Genomic DNA, 19,226 nt, shown 5'->3' with positions numbered 1-19,226 from the left:
CTATCCACCGCAAGGGCTGTACTGTACTAATATCTTCTAAAACAACCGCAAAATGCCTGACTATTTAACCAGGAAGCCTACGCTATTACTGCTAAGACTCATATGACGTTCACTCTATACAATTTTTATTCCCTGATACTCCTGACCGCGGAAAACTACTTCCCCGCTAGGATAAGAGGACCTGAAGAGATGAATGGTCTTCCAACGCTCCGCTCCTTGCACGCCTAAACACTTAAAAGTCTCAAGGATCCTTTTGACCCTCATGTACATCTACCTATAATGAGTTTCAATGCAAAGAACCTAACTTATGGTATGCTTTGCCCTGGTTGTCATCGACCTCCCTGTCGACAATTCTTAGGCCTTCTTCTAACAAGCATATATAGAGAAAAACGAACCTGCATTTCTTCGAAAGCTGAGAAGCCAATACGGTGATGGAAGTGGTTTTCGCAATGATAGACCAAGCCCACGTCCTACCAAAAAAAAGGATGCTGATGATGATGACGCCCCTACATACGTGGACGAGGCAAGCAACGAGATAATTTCCAAGGAGGAATACGATGTGTTGGTGAGAGGGGACAGCGACAACAAAATAGGGGAAAGATCTGGAAATAATAGAAATGAGAATGAGAAAACAAGGTCAACAAATGATACAGGAGATGGCGTTGACCAAGGAGAACGGCAAGGCCCCAAGGCCAAACGAAACCAACATTTTGCGGAGATTGGTGGCGCAAAGAAACGAAAGCAAGCTAAAGTAATTGGAGAGGATGCGACTGAAGATGCCACCCGAAAACCTCCAGCATCACGGAAACCGAAGCTGAAAAAGAAGATTAAGCTATCATTTGAACATACTGACTGAGATTCAAAATATGTTTAACATCGTATTTACCAGTACAGATTGCCTGTATGCTGAACCCTTTTAGGTAGTTTTAGACATATAAAGCACATGAAATTGAAATTTAATTAGCTTCGTTATTCTATTCTACCAGACCCCGTTCATACTTCTACCGCAACATCACAACACTACGGTGGACCACGCGGCTCCATAGCGCATGGTGGCACCGCCGACGCAAAATGACTAATCCGCATATAAAAGGCTCATCGTAGCTACACAACTTATCCAGGAATGACTTTCAGCAAAAGAGAAAGCGGTTGCTGCCTCAATCTGCTTTATTTGAGTTGACATATGATATTGGATCTATAAGACTGAGAAGAGCGAATATTAGTTCTTGAACGTGCGGAAACCCTTCCAGCCTGAGCAGGGTGCGGGTACTTAGGTACTACCATTTTTGCTTGCAACTCCTACCAATCCTCTGCATTAGCCTCTAACAAATACCCCATTGTATGTCTGGGGTGACCAGATGTCACGATGCCTGTAGTTAATTTGGAAGATCTTGTCCGCCTTCAACAGAAGGCGGAAGACGTTAGAAATGCATGCCTACCCCCCTCCCCGCTACCAAACAAACACCCCTCCTTTTTATCTTTTTTAAGTTCTACCTAAACATGGTCAAATCACCGTATTTGGACACGGGCTGACATTTCTGGCAGATATGCATCCTTGCACATGTCGTAAGTGAACTAAAAGTCCTCGTAATTTGAGGATCAGCTATTGAGATATGTTCACTGTATAGGACCACGGAAAGACGTCCTTGACGGACAGTCTGATTGCTACAAATGGCATCATTTCGCCGAAGATGGCGGGGAAAATCCGTTATCTGGACTCCCGCCCAGATGAGCAGATACGAGGAATCACGATGGAGTCGTCTGCAATATCACTTTATTTTTCTATGCTGAGAAGGGCTTCCAAAGACGCAGATCCCGAACAGAAAGAATACTTGATCAATTTAATTGACTCTCCTGGCCATATCGACTTCAGTAGCGAGGTTTCCACGGCTTCTCGGCTATGTGACGGTGCACTTGTTTTAGTAGATGCTGTTGAGGGTGTTTGCAGTCAGACCGTTACTGTGCTGCGACACACATGGGTTGAGCATCTGAAGCCGATCCTGGTTATCAACAAGCTAGATCGACTGGTTACAGAATTGAAAATGACCCCCGGGGAAGCATACTTACACCTCAGCAAAGTGCTTGAGCAAGTAAATGCTGTCATTGGAAGCTTCTACCAAGGAGAACGTATGGAGGAAGACTTGCAGTGGCGGGAGAGAATGGAAGAACGAGTAAACGCAGCTACTAGCAAGGAGAATGGCCGGACGATACAACGGGCGGATGACATGGCTGATACAGCCTCGCAAGCCGATTCAACTGAAGGTCAATTCGAAGAGCGTGGTGATGAGGATCTTTATTTTGCCCCAGAAAAAAACAATGTCATTTTCTGCAGCGCAACCGACGGGTGGGCGTTCACCATACGGCAATTTGCTGGCCTGTATGAGAAAAAGCTTGGATTTAAAAGATCCCTTTTGGAAAAAGTACTGTGGGGCGATTTCTATCTTGACCCGAAAAGCAAACGAGTCATTGGGCAAAAACATCTAAAGGGGCGACATTTGAAGCCTTTGTTTGTTCAACTGGTTCTGGAAACTATATGGGCAGTTTACAATGCGACGACAGGTGGTGGGCAAGAAAAAGGGTAAGAAAGATGTGCCTCCCATTCAGTAACTCGTATGAACTAACGGATGTTTGCCAGTGATCCTGCACTTCTGGAAAAAATAACCAAATCACTCGGAATTAGTCTACCTGCGCATGTGTTGCGCTCACGGGATCCAAGGAACATCCTCATGGCCGTATTTGCGTCGTGGCTTCCCCTATCTATAGCAGTTCTGGTGTCTGTGGTCGAATACCTTCCCAGTCCCCCAGTCGCTCAAGCAGCTAGGCTTCCAAGCATGATTGAGGACTCCCCGGGTTCTGAGGCAATTAGTCCCAATATTCGCGACGCGATGGTAAACTTTAAAGCAGGAAAAGATGACCCTGTTGTGGCATACGTCAGCAAAATGGTTTCAATACCTGAAAGTGAACTTCCCCAAAATACGCGGCGACCTGGAGATATGTTAAGTGCAGAGGAAGCGCGGGAGCTGGCACAAAAGAAACGAGAGGAGATAGCAAGATTACAGGCCCAGAGCAATGAAGGCCAAGACACAGATAGCTTCGCCCACGCAACATCCGCTCTCGAGAATGCGAGCGTGGAAGATAGTGGTCCGACTACAGTTGAAGAGAAGGAAGATCCAGAGCACCTCATTGGCTTTGCACGCCTCTATTCCGGCAGGCTTTCAGTTGGAGATTCTATCTATGTCATACCCCCCAAATTCTCTCCATCACACCCCCATGCATCACCTACGCCACAAAAGGTGGAAGTAAAAGCGCTTTACTTGTTTATGGGACGAAACCTAGAAAGCTTGCAGAGTGTTCCTGCCGGTGTTGTCTTTGGTATCGCTGGTATGGAAGGCCATGTCCTCAAAACTGGAACGCTGTGCAGTCAGCTCGAGGGAGCCGTGAACCTAGCAGGAGTAACGTTGTCCAGTCCTCCTATTGTTCGCGTTGCTCTCGAACCTGTCAACCCCTCAGATTTGAATAAGATGATCAATGGCCTGAAGCTGCTGGAAAAGAGCGATCCTTGTGCGGTGTACGAAGTTCTTCCAAGTGGAGAGCACGTTATTCTCACTGCTGGGGAACTTCATCTCGAGCGATGCCTTAAAGATTTACGGGAGCGGTTTGCCAAATGCGAAATCCAAGCCGGAGAAGCAATAGTGCCATATCGCGAAACTATAATAAATGCGCCAGAGATGTCACCTCCGAAGAACCCCGACCTGCCCCGAGGGACAGTTCTCAATGTTTCAGCATCAAAGCAACTAACTATCCAGTTAAGAATTCTGCCGCTACCTGCGGGAGTCACCGAGTTCTTAACCAAACATGCAGCTACGATCAAACGATTCTACGCAGAAAGAAGGACAGGAGCTCATGAGACCATGCAAGCAAACAACGAGCACAGCGACATAGATGACGAAGGTGATATCGGTAGTGGTGAGACGGTTGCTTCGAAGATTCTTTCACTTGAAGAATTCAAGAGAGAGCTACAGAGTGCTTTCGATCAATCCAAAGACGAGAAAGATGCCTGGAAGGATGTCGTGAATAGAATCGTCGAGTTTGGCCCGAGACGGATAGGTCCCAATATCCTCGTCGACTCCACATCAACAGGCTCATGTGACAAACTGTGAGTGCAAATTGTAACATAGTCGTCCATCATATACAACACAGGCTAACCTTTTCCCCAAATTTCTAGACTCCTTGACAACGCAAACGAAAGCCCCCAAGATCAAGCAGCAATAGAAACAGGCTCACAAACCTCAGCAGATCACCAGCGACGAAGCATGGGCCTATTTTCCGACAAAATCTCCTATGCATTCCAACTCTCCACTGCCCAGGGCCCTCTCTGCAGCGAGCCTATCCAGGGCATTGCGGTCTTGATCGAGGACGTTTCCGTCACTAAGACTGGAGAGGAAGAGCTGGGCCGTCTTACCGGTGAAGTGATAAAATCCACGCGAGACGCAGTCTGGCAAGGTTTCCTCGATTGGAGCCCCCGACTACTCTTAGCTATGTATAGTTGCGAGATCCAAGCATCCAGTAAGTTAGGAATTGAATCATCAATCTATCATCCATTCCTTCGCACAGACCAATTATTAGATCCCCTTTCTCCAAACAAACCCCCCATAAAAACTAACCAAAGCCCCCCCCCCTTACCCCAAACAGCCGAAGTGCTGGGCCGCGTCTACGGCGTCATAACCCGACGACGAGGCCGCATCCTCTCGGAAACAATGAAAGAAGGCACCCCCTTCTTCACCATCCTCTCCCTCCTCCCCGTCGCTGAATCCTTCGGCTTTTCCGACGAGATCCGCAAGCGCACCTCCGGCGCCGCCTCGCCGCAGCTTATCTTCGCCGGTTTCGAAATGCTAGACGAGGATCCGTTCTGGGTGCCGGCGACTGAGGAAGAACTGGAAGATCTGGGCGAGTTGGCGGATCGCGAGAATGTGGCGAAGAGGTATATGGATCGGGTGAGGAGTAGGAAGGGGTTGGTTGTCAAGGGGAAGAAATTGGTGAAGGATGCAGAGAAGCAGAAGACGTTGAAGAGGTGAGTGGGGTCGGTCTGGGGGTTAGTAGAGTATGGAACGTAGGACTGGAGTGATTGCGTTGGGTTTATCATAGTGGGTTGGTTACCTTGGCTGGAGTTTTATGGTTGTAGTTTGATTTTGGATTCTGCGTTTTTAAAAGTTGTTGCATATTAAAGGCTTTGGGAAAAAAGATAAATAGAAAATAAAACAATAAAAGCAAAAAAAAAAAAAAAGAGAGAGAGAGGGAGAGAGAGAGAAATATGAAGAGAAAATTCCTCCTCTTCTGGAATTATGTCTTATGGGTCCTTGATCCCTTTTTTTTAAAATTGGTGTCTGGCATGTCTGTTCATTAGGCTTTCCGTGCTATGTTTCTCCTCAGCACAAAGTTACGAGTATTTGTATTATTTGTAGATATACTGCAGCACCCAGTAGTTGATTCTTGCCTATCATGCCATGGTATTCTAAAAGCCCACCGTCTTGTGCCAGACAACAAAGTCTTTCCACCCGTCCATTCACCTGCGTTCATCATAAAGAGAAAAAAGAAACGAGATTATAGTGTAAACCCAAGCGGGAGGATAACTTAACTACTCCAACCTCCATCGCCCAACCAATAGCCCAACCACCACCCAAAACCCCGATAAATATAATATAAAAAAATAAAGAAAATAAGTCCGCCTTTTAATACGGCCTCGCGACCTTCCTCGCCTCCCTCCTCCCACTCTTCCCATCAACCATCTCCCTCCAACTAACCGGCACAAGCACATTCCCCTCCTCACTCCGCCCCATCACAACGCCCAACTCATTCCTCGCCGTCGAGCAGTAATAGAAGCTCTGATCGCCTAGCGAAATCACCACGGCCCGCACAATGTCGCCGACGCGGAACATCTCGTCCATCACGACGCGGTCCTTCTCGACGGCGCGCACGTCTTCCTTGCGGATTAGTGCTTGGAAGCGGAGGTCATCGGCATTGAGGGGGTCGGCATTTGTGGTGGAGAGGAGGGAGGCGGGGAGGTCGTTGACGGCGGTAGTTGTGGGGTAGGGGGAGGAGGGGTTATCGTCGAGGACGACGAGGATGGAGAGGGTTGCTTGGCGCTTTTGGACGCGGGTGACGCGGGCGAGGACGATGGAGCCGACGGCGGGGAGGGTGTTGTATTTGTGTTTTATGGGTCTTTTTGTTGTTGGTGTTGGAAGTGGGGAGGTATTTACTGGAGGTTTTTGTGCCTGCGGCGTGCGGCTTATACTGCTCCCACTCTTACTACTATTATTACTATTATTACCAGTCATAGCTCCATAGGCCCCCCCTTCAAGCGTCTGCGCAAACGAGCGCGCGACCATCACAAGTGTCCTTTGTTGTTGCTGTTGTTGTGCTTGTTGTTTCTGCAATTGCTGTCTCGACTCCTCTTCCTCCCCCCCCTTCTGTAAAACGACGGGGCCGGCAATCGAGGCGCAGACGAAGGCATCCTGGATGTGAGTTCCCGGGCCTGGAATGAACGATGAGGCAGGGCCCAATCGCTGGCCGGGGACAGCGATTGACGGGAGGGAGATCACCATCTAAATTGCTTTCTTGCACTTTAGGTATGTGGGTAGGGTAGGGTAGGTTGTGGATCTAAATGTTTGTTCACAGTGAAGGGGGACAATCGGTAGGTAGGCTGAAGTCCGCAGCGGGTGGGTGCGAATGATCGGGTGTGATGAGTGGGATGCAACCCCTTTGCCAGTTGACGGGAGGCTTTTCTTAAGGTAGGGATATGGGCAGTTGGGTAAAAGCTCCAGTGGACGTTCTCACAAGCTTGAGGTGAAGGTTAAATTTTAGATTGTCATCAAGGCGATTTTGATATTATTTAATAGGGCGAAACATCTGGCGGTGTTGCCACAGCAATCACCTCAGCCACCTGTAACTACGGAGTACAAAGCCTCTCTTGGAAATGAACTTGAATAGAAAAGATAGAATGATCAGTTTCATTTATTTATCCCCTTTCATAAGTTAGTGAACCGCCCTCAGTTACCCAAATCTGAAGAATAAAACCACAGTTGTAAGAAAACATAGTTATTGATGCCACTCATACCTCTCACAACTTATTTAAGACATGAATCAACCCTCAATAATCAAGCAGCCTCAATTATGAAGTACAGTCAGTTAATTTCACAGGATATAAAAACAAAACTTGTTAAAAAAATATAAACAACACTGTCATGTATACTTGTAGATTGTGTACCAGCATGATCAATTAAACTAATCATAGCAATCATTTCACAAAAAAGAATACATGTGTACAGATTATTGTAAAACAAGCATTTAGATATGTGTCTACTCCGTACTGTGTAGAGCAACCAACCAGTTGAAAACTGCTTGATTACAGAAGAAAACAAGGCATGTAAGCCAATAACTACCTATGTAGCTACATAGGCAGCAAAATAACAGCGAAGTTACATGGAGAAAAAGAAATAAAAATAAAAATAAAACAAGGAAGGGAAATTGCAAAAAGAATAATGTAAAATGATGGCTGAGTATTCTTATTTCCCTAATCTGTATCTTTGACAGCATCAAAATATCAAAGAACAGGAATCACTTTCTCCGCGATGTCGAATATAAATATATATGCAAATAGCTATTCCAATGATAATAACAATATGGATTCTCTTACCCTTTTCATCGCAATCACATCTTCTTCATCAGATGCCCTTCTTTCGAACCACTAACAATCGCTCTCCTCATCTCTCTTTCCCCCTTTCCGACCAAGTAATATACCTCATTCTCTGATAGAAAATTTACATATGGATGTATGGAGCGTAGGAAATATGCTTATGCTACCTCATCCATCGCAACAACAGCTAGGGCTCATCATTCCCCTGCCTCCTGGAAACCCTTTCACAGCCTAGTACTAATTCACCATTATCATCAACAGAAGGGGAACAAAGGATAGTAAAATGAACAGAAACGAGGAAAAAAACAAAAAGAAGAAGAAAGTGATATACCAAAGGGAATATGGGTAAAAGCGTAGGACAAGGAAGAAATAGGAAAATGGAAAGAAAAGAAAGCTGATCAGCGAAGGCTGACAAGCAAGAATAAAAACATTTAAGACAGTGCCTCTCATGGATGCCAATGCTGGCTGTTCTCTTGATCACACATAGCAGAAAAGAGGAGAGGAAAAGTATGGAAACAGGGAAACAGAAAACACAAACACGGGAAAACTGACAGGGATGATTTATCCCCATACAACAATAGAAGACAAAAAAGGAACGGCAAACAAAAAGCACCAAACACAAGCAATATGCCCCCGTGGAACTCCTCGCGAGATGGAAAAGATGATTATCGGGCGGTATAAAAACTACTCGGGAAACGATATACGGCGATGCCAACAATAAAACAATACCACAAAATACCAACTGCTAGCACACCACCAAATGAAACTAAACAAAACAGACAGTCAGTGATCAACCATCAACTAGTAGTTGCTTACGACCATGGCCAATCAACTCCAGAGACCGCCGCGCCAAAGCAACAACCTCGCCCTCGTCATCCTCAGCAGCTTCTTCATCGTCAGATTCCACATTCTTATCAGCAATCGTCTTAACCATGTCAACAATATCTTCTGAGCGGGCAATATAGCCGTGCAGCTGCTTGTCTTCGGACTCGAGAAGCTGGAGCAGAGTCCAGATTGCGATGTGCTGGAAAGTTGGGTCACCGCTGGCTAGGAACCGGCTTAGGTATCCGTGAATGCCGCCGTTCGGCTCTGACCAATCTCTCACGAATATAGAATAGTCGCCAACTAGTTTGATTTTAGTTTTTTGCTTCATATTTTCTCAATTGTAAGGGCAAACCGGGGGATAAGTGCGGTATACATACCCTTAGACGACAAGTTTCCCAAGGCAGCCGCGCTATTTCCTTGAACTTCTATGCTTTCCGAATCCGTCAGGGGTATCAAAACATCGAAAACGCCTAGCTTTAGCAGGTGCGACTTCAGCTCGTCACTAAGGGCAAGAACTGCAATTGCGGCGGTCATCTCAGACTGCACGCTCAAGGGTACTTTCAAGACAAGCTCCTTGCATTTCTGTACGGCACCTGCTTGCAGGACAAGCTCCTTGTTACGATCTGAACTGGCTGCTAAGTTCCGTAATGTGGATATGGCATGGCATTGAATTTCCTCGTTGTCTATCGAGCCCAGTAGATCCACGAGTGGTTTTAAGAATCCGGCATCAATAATTGGAGATTCGTTATGAGGGTGTATAGAAATATTTCGGATGCATGCAACCGCTGAGAGGATAAGCGGGAGGTATGACGACTGTAGTAGTCTGAGTAACGGTGCAAGGCCCCGAGCACGGACGATCTCGAGTTGATATTTCTCATCGGAGGCAAGATTTCTCAGGGCAAGGGCAGCTTGGCATTGTACTTTAGGTGTGGAGGAGTCCATGAGCTGAACGAGGGATTGAACAAGGCGGGATTCTGTTTGCGCGAGCTTCTTTCTGTTGTCCGAATCCACTGCAATATTGCTCAGCGCTGTTGTACAGTAGTACTGAACATCGACATCGGATGAAGAGAGTAGTTGCACTAAAACGTGTATCGCGCCGGCGATGACGAGCTGCTGTCGATTTTCATCTATCATCAAGAAAAACAGAAAAAGATGTTATTATGCAATTGTTTGGGCCATATTTGTATTCTTGTACCAATGAGAAATGGCATACCAGAATGGGTCATGTTTAGAAGGGCTCCAGTGGCATTTCGTTGCACACGCATGTCTTTTGATTTTGCCAGTCTTGTCAAGGGGCCAAGGGCGCCCGATCGCGCAATTTTCGCTTTATTATCTTCGTGGGTGGCTAGGTTGGTGATGCAACCGACGGCATTGCATTGTACTTCGACATTGGGTGACATCATTTGTCTTATTAAAGGTGCCAGTCCCCCAAGCAGGACGATATTGACCTTGTTTTCAGCTGCATTGTAGGTGAGCAGTTAAGAGCTTTTCAGGGTGGAGGGAGGTATTATATGAGTAGACGTACTATTGACAGCGAGGTTCCCCAGAGCTGCACTAGCCGCTCGCTGTACTTCGATATCGGGACTCTGGAGGAGGAATAGGATAGGTTCGAGAGTTTCTCTATTTACTTCCCGGACATCTAAACCACACAGGTTCTGAATCAGTACATAGAGCAGGGAGCATCAGCCTCATAGCTCTTCCCGGCAAGAGACGAACCTCTTTCCGTTATCTCCGCGAAGGTCAAGCTGGCGCTTCGTTGGAGGTCAACATTATCTGAGTATACAAGGGTGCTAAGAGCACTAAGTGGTTCTCCGCTGAAGAAATCGGTTTCATTTCGCTGAGAAGACGAAGTAGTTAGTATGGTAAAGCAGCTAGTGCTGTAAGAGAGCGATGGAGGAAAGGGGAGGGAAAGGGAAGGAAGGAACGGAGGGGGCCAAAACGTACGTTCTCGAGGTACTGGAGGAGATCAGCGACGGCCTCGCGTTCGTTATCTGCTAGGATGGGTTCGTAGAGACCGTCCCTAGATCGACCTTTGATGGGAGCCAGTAAATAAGATATACGGCACCATCTATCGATCTTGGAGAAGGTACCTGTCAGGCAGGCCAGGCAAGCATTCCCCATCTCTGGCGCGGGATGGACCAGTCCCCAAGGGACCAGAGAGATCCTCCGTAGCTAACTAGACGGGAAGAGGAGAAGCTTGGAGCTGGCGAGGCGAGCTGCAGCAGCAGTAGGAGTTCTATTTTTAATAAAATATTACGTTCGTTTCGATGATATCACTGCGTCGGGATTGGAGAGGGCGCGGAGGGGTGATGGGACGAGAGAGGAGCGGCTGGGTTCGTTGATATTGAGCCTGCGGGGGCGCCACACCTGGGAAGACCTCAGGAGACCTTGGACTGCAGCGTCGTTGAGAGAGGGAGATCGACTGGTTAAGCGCCAGCGGGAATGAAGAGGACGTTGTGGGGGAGCAGAAACAGGCAAGGCGCGTGATTGGGGTAGGGAAGAGCTAGTAGCATGAGTGGAAGAGATATTAGATGGTGGAGGACGGACGGGGATGGGGTTGGATGGGGATAGAGTTGGGATTAACTCAGAGGGTAGTGGGTGGAAGAGCTAGTCTTGTGATTGGGGCATGGAGAGAACAGGGTCTGTCTCTGTCATGCGAGAAGAAGATGGTGGATCGCCAGAAGTTTGGTGGTGATGTGATGTCTTGGGGTTGGACTTGGCCCGGGGATGTTGTTGAGGAGACGATCGATGTCTGCGCTGGGAAGCCACCAATCGCAGCCCGGCGCAGGAAGCCGCACCTTACGCTGTAACCGTGCCAAGCGCAACTTACTACCACTAGAGAGAGTGAGTGCGCTTGGCACGGTTAATATCTATCATAGGTATCTAACATCCGTTTATCATCAATAGCTATATTAGGTTACGCACGCATCTACGGGCTCCCAAACACCTGCTATATATCTTATATCTTATTATATCTTATTATATATCTTATATAGTTATAATAGTTATCCTATTCTATTTCCCCTTCCACTACCTATATCTATCTATTTCTCCTCCCCCTGCTGACCGTACTGCTGAATCATTCCGGGCCGGTTAGGTTTGCAGCCTAAATAGCAGATGAATCTCTACCCAAGCATCCTGCTATTCCAGGTGCTTAGGTCCTCGGCATATTTATTTGTGCTTCACATACAGAGCTCATCCAACACAGACGGACGCGCTATTGGTGACAAGAGCGTCCGTGTAGAGAATGCCCTTCTCTCTCCTCCTTAGGTGGACAGGGTCTGTTTTACATAAATAGCTCGCCCAAATCCGCCACTTCTCCATCCCTAAGGCTGTGTGCGGGCGCTGTAGCTTGAAACTAAAAGGACCATGTCCTGTCCTGTCCTATATTACCTAGAAAGCCGTGCCAAAGAAAATCGAAGGAGGAAGGGGGAAAAGGGAAAAAGAAACACAGCCTGTCAATAGCGAACGGTCTGCCTACGTACAGTGCACAGTACCTCAACGCAGTAAGACCCAGGAAAAACATCCACCTTGCCTTCATTCCACACAATCTCAAAAGTCTTACGACGCACATCATCATCGAATGACTCATCTCGATATTTTTCACACAAAGGAGCCCCTACAGAAGGACTGCCCACCGGCGTCCTTACGCCGTATACGGGACGGACCCCATATGGGCACCATCCCAGCTGTCATCAACAACGATACAGGTATATATACTATGTAGAGGTTGTTCCGCACTTCGTCAACCTTGCAAATGGAATCGATCCCAGTTGAAATGAGACGGGTGATTGGTTGGTGGGTTATATGTAGCCTCTAGATGTGTTTCCCGTGTCCGGTCATAATTATCACGAATGGGATGCTTGCTTGGACAATGACAACTCTCCACATTTAACCTTACTTAGTAAAGTTATTGAGCAGTTAGTCCTTCCCCATCCAAGGTACTATACAGTTCATGGCCTCTTGAGGCCCCTCATTATGCGGGATCCCTCCCCATACTACCTTCTGTCCATGTTTTGGGTCTTATGAACATTTTTCAAACTGCCCACGTCAGAATGGATACACTCCCAAGTAGGTTTCGCCCGAAATTAGATACAGAGAAACGTAGATCTGATTGTTTAAATTATGACTTTATATATAATAATGTGTATTTTATGTGAGTTTCCCAAGACGATTTGAGGGATTTGTAGAATCCAGATGCCACATTTATCAGTTCGTACGGCAAAGTTCTGTACAGATTAGTGTTAAGCGGAAGTAAGGGGCATCCGACCGACACAAATTTACCGGAGGTTATATGCGTACGGTTTCGAAACGTTTTATAGGCGGGCGTTGATGATATCGACGACTGTGACTCATTTGTTAGTAAATACAGAATATGTTTGAAGGTGGACGTCGGGAAAGAAGGTGAATGTCAGGTGCAGTTAGTAGAAAATAATAATGTTAAGAACGTACAAGCCGGCTTCAAACTTGCTCCGCCAACCAAGAACCCGTCAACATCGGGTTGCTGAGCGAGATCGCGGCAGTTTTTCTCCGTAACACTGCCTCCGTAGATCACACGGGTATTCTCAGCGGCTGAGGGGGAGATCTTCTCACCCAGCCACTTGCGGATCGAGGCATGGACTTCCTGTGCCTGTTCCGTGGTGGCAACCTTGCCCGTTCCGATGGCCCTGCAGAAACAAGGAAATGAGAACCATTAGTATGGTTGCCCTGTTTACAAATGTAGAGATTCCTCGGATGGGCATGCATAGCTGGGTAAGGGGCATTTTCTGGTGGGCGTAGAGGGGATTCAGTACCAGATGGGTTCATAAGCAATGACGACCTTCGTCCAGTCTTGAGGAGAAAGCTTGTCGGCGACGGCGTTCAATTGCCGTGTCACGACATCAAGGGTCTTGCCGGCTTCGCGTTCCTACATATGGAGAATTCTGACGTCAGTTCCCGCTTTAACATGGAACCCCTACATCATGTGCAATGGCTTAAAATTTCAATTTCGCTTTTCGTCCTCAAAATCGAAATATCAGAGCGAGGGGCAATTAAGTACCTCGAGAGACTCTCCAATGCAGAGAATCACGCGGAGGCCGCCATCAAGGGCAGATTTTGTCTTGCGAGCAACGAACTAAATACTCATGGAATTAGCGAAAGATAGTAGTAGCAGTAGTTCGAAGAATAGTTTCAAGCACTACAGTGCAATAAAAAGTTAAACTACCCCCTCTAGTTATGGAGAAGAACGTTTTAAAGCCCTTGGTTGGATGAAACATTTGCTAAGAAGAATTCAAAACATACATCATCGTCCTCCCTCAGGATAACCCTTCGCTCACTGTGTCCAACCAGGGTCCAGTCGATTTTTCCATCTTTCAGCTGTTCCACGCTCAACTCCCCAGTGAAGGCTCCGTTGGGCTTATCAAACACGTTCTGTGCAGAGACAGAAATCTGCCCGCTCGCAAGCTCGCGTGCGAGGACCAGGTAGATGGCAGGAGGAGCAATGACGACTTCGGCATTAGGATCGAGTTTGGCAGAGTTGAGGTTGGAGATGATCTGGGTTATCGACTGGGCTGTGCCATTCCTGGAAGGATTGGAAGATAATAGCACTTTGTTAGCTTGTTGTTGTCATTTGAGAGGAATTGGGAGACATTGTTTGGGAGTTGAGGGGTATGGACGACTTTGATTCTGGAGTGGACATACATCTTGAAGTTACCGCCGACGAAGAATTTGCGAGCCATGGTGACTGATTGGAAATTGTTAAGTCCTGACAAGAATAAATGATAAGGTTAGCTATATGGTAGAGGAATTTTGATTCTAAATTGGTTCGTGATGATCGTAAAGTAGAGTTGCGGGAATAGCATCCAGGATATGATTAACCGCAATTGAGTGGAAACCATTGAAGCGGCCTAGAACTGTGGACCGGAATGAAAGCAACGCACCTTAAGAGGAGCAAAGTGTGGAGCAAGAGCAATAATAACGGAGAAATGTGAGCAATAGTTGAGGTTGAAAAACTAACGATGGGAAAAGATAAAGTAGAAAGGAGGAAACAGGAAGATGGATGCGGCGGCTGAAAACGGCGGGGCAGGAGGATCGGGAATGACATAATAGTAAAGCTGTCTTGGCACCTGCCCCGCCATGGAAGGGGGACTATTAACTATCGCCGTGGTTAACAGAGGAATAACTACTCCGTACTGATCAGTGCCAAGTTGAGATGGAATAAGACTGTTTAACATACATAAATTAGATAGCAGGCTAAACTATAACTAAAACAAGTGAAGAATAGGATAAAAGTACAAGGAAAGAGAGTCAGAATGCATACATATTTTGGGTCGAAATCTCACCAATAGAGGCATCCGTGAAGAGTCAAAATAAGTATGAAAGAAATAAAGAAAGTATAGAAAAATAACCAAAAAGGTAGTGGAGAAGAAATATTACAATCACGAGAATAGTAAATTAAACATCAGCAACTGTTGAAGCTGGGGTTTTCAGGGGTGTGTGGTTGTTGATATCCTTTTCACTAACAACCAGAAAAAGTGAATAAAGAGAATATATCAATACTAATAACCATTACAAACATGTGCCTTTTTGCACATTAACCGAATCCAGGGGAAGCATGCAGCCATAACAATAACACACGAGGGACATATCCAATTCTAGTTTCCAAACCAAATTCCCAAATCCTTACCCGGTACCTTTTTATTCCAAACCTAACCTGCCGTTTCCAAATCCCATATATGCCAAAAGCGCTGTCAGCAAAAGCAGTTACCATGTCCAGGAAAGGGATATAAAAGGACAATGACAACAATAGTAGAATGTATCGCAACAGTGGTCAATTTCAGCGGCCATACGTCGGATAATCATCTGGTCGGGGTGGTTCCATGTGAGGTTGATAATGGGTGACCATCCGCTCACCGTTCATTTGGCCAAAACCCATTGGAGCTTGATTCATTCTCTCGTGACGAAAAGGGACCCAATCGTTCAACGCATCATTAACCTCGTAGGTGTCTTGTTGTTGATGGTATGGCATACGAACTTCTCTCATTTGTTTAGGTTCCGCCATCTGTGCATAGTTGTCGAAACAATCCTCTCGCGGCGGTCCAGGGGGGTAATAATCGGCACCGCCCTTGGCTGGGGGTGTGGGTAGGGTTGGGGTTGCGTGCACTTGAACTCCCTGACCCCAGCGTCGACGTTGGCTGTCCTTTTGACGCCTATCGTGTACGTAGTCACCCAAGGACCGTTCGCGTTCGCGTTGCGTGCGTTCCCAGTCGCTATCACTCCTAATGTCGTCCTGGACATTGGCATTGTTGTACCTCACTGGAGAAGAAAGTGTCTGTGTTTGACGCGGAGAAAGAGGAGCCCCGGGATGACCTCGCTGGTTTGTGAGCTGTGTTAGGGGTGGAACCACCGGATATGACACTATTGCTGAACGACGATTCCTTCGTTTGTCCGTGCTATTTTCTGGGTAGATATCCACCTCTCCGTCCCAATTACGCGGTTCGGTTAGAAGATGCTCGCTAAACCGTAAGTGCCTGCTCTCAGGGCGGCGCTGAGACCGATAGAAGATTTCGGGGGCGCGGCCTCTGGAGTAACAGCGGTGCAGTCGTCCATCGGCTTCCCTTAGAGGCATGTACTTATCGTGGTTATTGTGCTTATCGGCGAATAATGCATCATCGGTAGTTGCTGAGCTCGCATCTTCGAACTCATCAAAAAGTACGGACTCATTTTCATCAATGCTGCTGTCCCCGTCTCGAAAATCTCCATGTCCCGAGGCTTTACGTCGCGGAGCCTTGCCCGTATTTAAGATTTTAGGTAAGCTAGGCTTTGTTCGATGTTGTTTCGGACGCCCTGGAGTAAAGTTTGGGAGACGCTGTGCTTGTGGCATTGATGGTTGTTGCTGTGGCTCCTTGTTTGGAGACTGGAGAGGTGGATGTGGCGGCGGTGGGGCTAAAATGTTAGTTTCATAAGTTGGTCCACCATTAATTACTTGGATATCAATGGGGGGCGCTTGTTGGCCGTGCCTAGAACGCTGGACATAGTGGGTGTATTGACCGGGTTGAGTATGATGGTGAGCTTGAGCATGCTGAATATGTTGAGTAGGATGAGTATGTTGAGTGGGATGAGTGGGATGAGTGGGATGAGGAGGATGAGTAGAATGAGCAGGATGAGCAGGTTGAGCAAGTTGAGCAGGTTGAGCAGGTTGAGCAGGTTGAGCAGGTTGAGCAGGTTGAGCAGGTTGAGCAGGTTGAGCAGGTTGAGCAGGTTGAGCAGGTTGAGCAGGTTGAGCAGGTTGAGTCGGATGAGCATAATAGGGAGGAGAATGAGCAGGATGACCAGGATGAATAGGTTGAGCGAGTTGGGCGGGGTGAGCATATTGGGCACTTTGGGCGAATTGATCCTGTTGGTTTCCAACAAGGGGAGTCTCCATGCCCATTGGTAGGTTGGTGTGATTAATAGCCGCATTCTGCTGCTGTCCACCAGCAACCACTCCACCAGGACGTTGGTGAAGTGGTTGTTCAACTGTAGTCTCGGGTAATGGCTGACCATGCGAGCCTGGCAGTGGGGATTTTATTTCTTTTTTCTTTTTATTCGCTGCAACCGGGGGACGAGGATCGCCAGGGGAAGGTAACACGATGCCCTGGCGTACTTGTCTCAGAAGAATCACAGTGAGGGATACGGTAACGTACTCTATGACGAAGGCGCGAACATTGACAGCTTTTTTATCAAGGTAGATGTAAACACAATTCCAAGAAAATCGTCTATCTCCATCGCAGTTCTGCCGATCAATCATCAAATTTTTAATTTGGTTCTGCTTTCCACTCCCTAGAGCTTCGTACTTTTCCTGTACGTTCTCGTTTCTCAGGTCCGCTGTCCGCTTTTCCAACTCGTCTTGGGTAAGAGGCATACGTTCTCGAGTAACGTTTTTCCATGGTGATACCTTTGAGGAGTCTGCCCGGCGTAGAATCCATCCTTCTAATATCCTGGGGATGGCAGGTAAATCTTCACGAGCGTTGGGGATAGAGGCCCCGATGAGAGCTTCTTGCGTTCTGCCGGAAGAATCTGGGCCCAGATTGTGATTATTAAAAAGGTAAGTCATGCTAACGAGTTTCTCGTCTGTGTACATTGGATATATTGACGCCAGGCTTGGATCTGTAACTCTTAACGGCTGGTTAGTGCTAGCAGGCTTGGTGTGAGAATACCCCGTTTGGTCTTGGGGAAAAGAGCGTGGTAGTATATGCTGCGGTGGAACTGGTGGCCGTGATCATAAATATACCAGAAGAGAAATATACTTGGCTCCCACAGCAGTGATGGCACTCATAGATTCTGCGTAACAGATTAGAAACGTCTTTGAGGTACTTATGGCGTGCTTAGATCGAGCACTGTAATGATCAAATTCTGTAGGATTCTGGCATCGATGATCTAAGAGAGAATGATGCGGAATCAGACATGTTCAATTATCGAAGTGTTGGTGAAAGGCCATCACACCTTTAAATCCGGGTATGTAGGAGGGCGACGATATAAATATACTCCTAAACGATCGAACGAATTCCGTGAAGTCAAGAAGTGATGCGCTACTATGCTGTACGTCCGAAAGAGGGTTCTTAAAGGTCAAAATTGAAACTGAAGTAAGATTGGAAGTGGGAATGTTGCGGGCTTCACTCGTTTTTGTACTGTCAGGAGAACTCTCTTTGACCTCAAACAAAGCCATTCACTGTCGGTAGGGGTCATATCAATCCGAGCAGGGGTTTCAGCATTTCTGATCAAGTCTGCCTGAACAAGACTACCTAAACTCGTCGAAGATAAACGGCGGCTGCCTTGCGGGGCGCAGAATTTTGTCGGCGTGCGCCAAGCCCAGCGCCCCGCTGCTGAATCTGACGCCGAACGAGAAAAGAGACAAGAAGTGTGAACAAATAGCAACTCTGCCACGATTGGCTGGGTAGCTGCAGGAATGGAGGCAGGTCATGCAAAGAGGACGCCCTACTAGCGTTCAGAGTGGCCGAAGAGGGTTTGGGGTTTGGAAATCCAAGGAGGGACGGCAGATATTCCCCCTCCATTCCCGTCCGGTCGATTATTCCTCTAGTGATATGAGAAGCTTTGTGAAAATGGAGTTAAAACACGCCTATCCGGAGCCGACCTATGGAGATAGTTAACTGGACTCCCCTGCAATATCAAAGTCCCTTGGCAGTCAAATAACACAAGATTGTCAGCTGAATGTTCGTATCTTTCTCAGAGCGTGTTGCTTAGGTTATCCTGAGGGTCTGCGCTTGCACTCAGTTGGCGCACACCGGCCTGGAATCAGAAATAGCCTTGCGACTAGTTACTTTAGCCATTGCTCAAACGCTCGCAAGTAGCCGACCCTTGTCTTCGCCCCCAGACTTCAGGAATCAGAAGTAACCCCGCATTGTCTGAACAAGCCACACTGGAATGCACCTCCCGCGGTGGCGGTGCCCTCCCTTTAGACTGTAGATACCTCTTGGGAACGAGAATAGAAGTCATACAGTACATAATTCACATCGTAATTGTTTTCTCCAAGACAGAAACTCCCATTAAACCCCAATAGAATTTCTGCGGTGCTCACTTTGCGAAATCCATCAATCGTTGGGGGTTGTCACCGTCGATCCAGCTTGTGGTTGTTTGTTGTCGGAGGTTGATACAAGATGTTGGAAGAGCCGCACTAACCCACAAGCGGCTCCACCCGCTCCCGCCCCACTAAGCGATGGCTTCATCTATA

General features: G+C 47.2%; 6 protein-coding genes across 6 annotated transcripts; 2 read left to right on the top strand and 4 right to left on the bottom strand.

The window, feature by feature from the left end:
* Positions 1-17: 17 nt before the first annotated feature.
* BDBG_08301 (uncharacterized protein) lies at positions 18-1,017 on the top strand. The gene is made up of 2 exons (XM_002621224.2): positions 18-310; positions 384-1,017. The coding sequence occupies exons 1-2, from the start codon at positions 280-282 to the stop codon at positions 854-856; spliced, it is 504 nt and encodes a 167-aa protein (XP_002621270.1). The 5' UTR covers positions 18-279; the 3' UTR covers positions 857-1,017.
* BDBG_08300 (elongation factor 2) lies at positions 1,018-6,992 on the top strand. The gene is made up of 7 exons (XM_002621223.2): positions 1,018-1,274; positions 1,359-1,429; positions 1,546-1,566; positions 1,629-2,578; positions 2,636-4,156; positions 4,226-4,566; positions 4,693-6,992. Exons 2-7 carry the CDS (start codon positions 1,367-1,369, stop codon positions 5,073-5,075), a joined length of 3,279 nt encoding a protein of 1,092 aa, XP_002621269.2. The 5' UTR covers positions 1,018-1,274; positions 1,359-1,366; the 3' UTR covers positions 5,076-6,992.
* BDBG_08299 (exosome complex subunit Csl4) lies at positions 5,272-7,046 on the bottom strand. Its single transcript, XM_002621222.2, has one exon. The coding sequence runs from the start codon at positions 6,600-6,602 to the stop codon at positions 5,730-5,732; it is 873 nt and encodes a 290-aa protein (XP_002621268.1). The 5' UTR covers positions 6,603-7,046; the 3' UTR covers positions 5,272-5,729.
* A 260-nt stretch (positions 7,047-7,306) lies between these two features.
* BDBG_08298 (vacuolar protein 8) lies at positions 7,307-11,306 on the bottom strand. The gene is made up of 7 exons (XM_031723498.1): positions 10,609-11,306; positions 10,463-10,548; positions 10,235-10,355; positions 10,044-10,157; positions 9,732-9,977; positions 8,896-9,645; positions 7,307-8,818 (listed from the first exon to the last, which is right to left on the bottom strand). Exons 1-7 carry the CDS (start codon positions 10,637-10,639, stop codon positions 8,484-8,486), a joined length of 1,683 nt encoding a protein of 560 aa, XP_031580677.1. The 5' UTR covers positions 10,640-11,306; the 3' UTR covers positions 7,307-8,483.
* Positions 11,307-11,535: 229 nt separating this feature from the next.
* On the bottom strand, positions 11,536-14,839 carry BDBG_08297 (triosephosphate isomerase). Its single transcript, XM_002621220.2, has 8 exons — positions 14,817-14,839; positions 14,437-14,678; positions 14,198-14,261; positions 13,799-14,078; positions 13,557-13,631; positions 13,312-13,424; positions 12,971-13,185; positions 11,536-12,863 (listed from the first exon to the last, which is right to left on the bottom strand). Exons 3-8 carry the CDS (start codon positions 14,233-14,235, stop codon positions 12,835-12,837), a joined length of 750 nt encoding a protein of 249 aa, XP_002621266.1. The 5' UTR covers positions 14,236-14,261; positions 14,437-14,678; positions 14,817-14,839; the 3' UTR covers positions 11,536-12,834.
* A 493-nt stretch (positions 14,840-15,332) lies between these two features.
* BDBG_17737 (uncharacterized protein) lies at positions 15,333-19,157 on the bottom strand (the record flags this gene model as incomplete). Its single annotated transcript, XM_002621219.2, has 3 exons — positions 17,981-19,157; positions 16,482-17,914; positions 15,333-16,311 (listed from the first exon to the last, which is right to left on the bottom strand). Exons 2-3 carry the CDS (start codon positions 17,039-17,041, stop codon positions 15,333-15,335), a joined length of 1,539 nt encoding a protein of 512 aa, XP_002621265.2. The 5' UTR covers positions 17,042-17,914; positions 17,981-19,157.
* Positions 19,158-19,226: the final 69 nt, after the last annotated feature.

Source organism: Blastomyces gilchristii, assembly GCF_000003855.2.
Source record: "Blastomyces gilchristii SLH14081 genomic scaffold supercont1.23, whole genome shotgun sequence".
In the NCBI taxonomy this organism is placed as follows: Eukaryota; Fungi; Ascomycota; class Eurotiomycetes; order Onygenales; family Ajellomycetaceae; genus Blastomyces; species Blastomyces gilchristii.
This window is presented reverse-complemented; position numbering and strand designations above follow the sequence as displayed.

Excerpts from the sequence above, each read along its gene's own strand:
- BDBG_08301 (XM_002621224.2), top strand. The coding sequence starts at position 280 with ATGAGTTTCAATGCAAAGAACCTAACTTATG. Across the intron at positions 311-383 it reads TGCAAAGAACCTAACTTATG|AGAAAAACGAACCTGCATTT; the intron begins GTATGCTTTGCC and ends AAGCATATATAG.
- BDBG_08300 (XM_002621223.2), top strand. The coding sequence starts at position 1,367 with ATGCCTGTAGTTAATTTGGAAGATCTTGTCCGCCTTCAACAGAAGGCG. Across the intron at positions 1,430-1,545 it reads AGGCGGAAGACGTTAGAAAT|ATATGCATCCTTGCACATGT; the intron begins GCATGCCTACCC and ends CATTTCTGGCAG. Across the intron at positions 4,567-4,692 it reads TTGCGAGATCCAAGCATCCA|CCGAAGTGCTGGGCCGCGTC; the intron begins GTAAGTTAGGAA and ends TACCCCAAACAG.
- BDBG_08299 (XM_002621222.2), bottom strand. The coding sequence starts at position 6,602 with ATGGTGATCTCCCTCCCGTCAATCGCTGTCCCCGGCCAGCGATTGGGC.
- BDBG_08298 (XM_031723498.1), bottom strand. The coding sequence starts at position 10,639 with ATGGGGAATGCTTGCCTGGCCTGCCTGACAG. Across the intron at positions 10,549-10,608 it reads TTGCCTGGCCTGCCTGACAG|GTCGATCTAGGGACGGTCTC; the intron begins GTACCTTCTCCA and ends CTCCCATCAAAG. Across the intron at positions 10,356-10,462 it reads TCCTCCAGTACCTCGAGAAC|CGAAATGAAACCGATTTCTT; the intron begins GTACGTTTTGGC and ends TCGTCTTCTCAG.
- BDBG_08297 (XM_002621220.2), bottom strand. The coding sequence starts at position 14,235 with ATGGCTCGCAAATTCTTCGTCGGCGGTAACTTCAAGAT. Across the intron at positions 13,632-13,798 it reads TCCTGAGGGAGGACGATGAT|TTCGTTGCTCGCAAGACAAA; the intron begins GTATGTTTTGAA and ends ATGAGTATTTAG. Across the intron at positions 13,186-13,311 it reads ATTGCTTATGAACCCATCTG|GGCCATCGGAACGGGCAAGG; the intron begins GTACTGAATCCC and ends TTGTTTCTGCAG.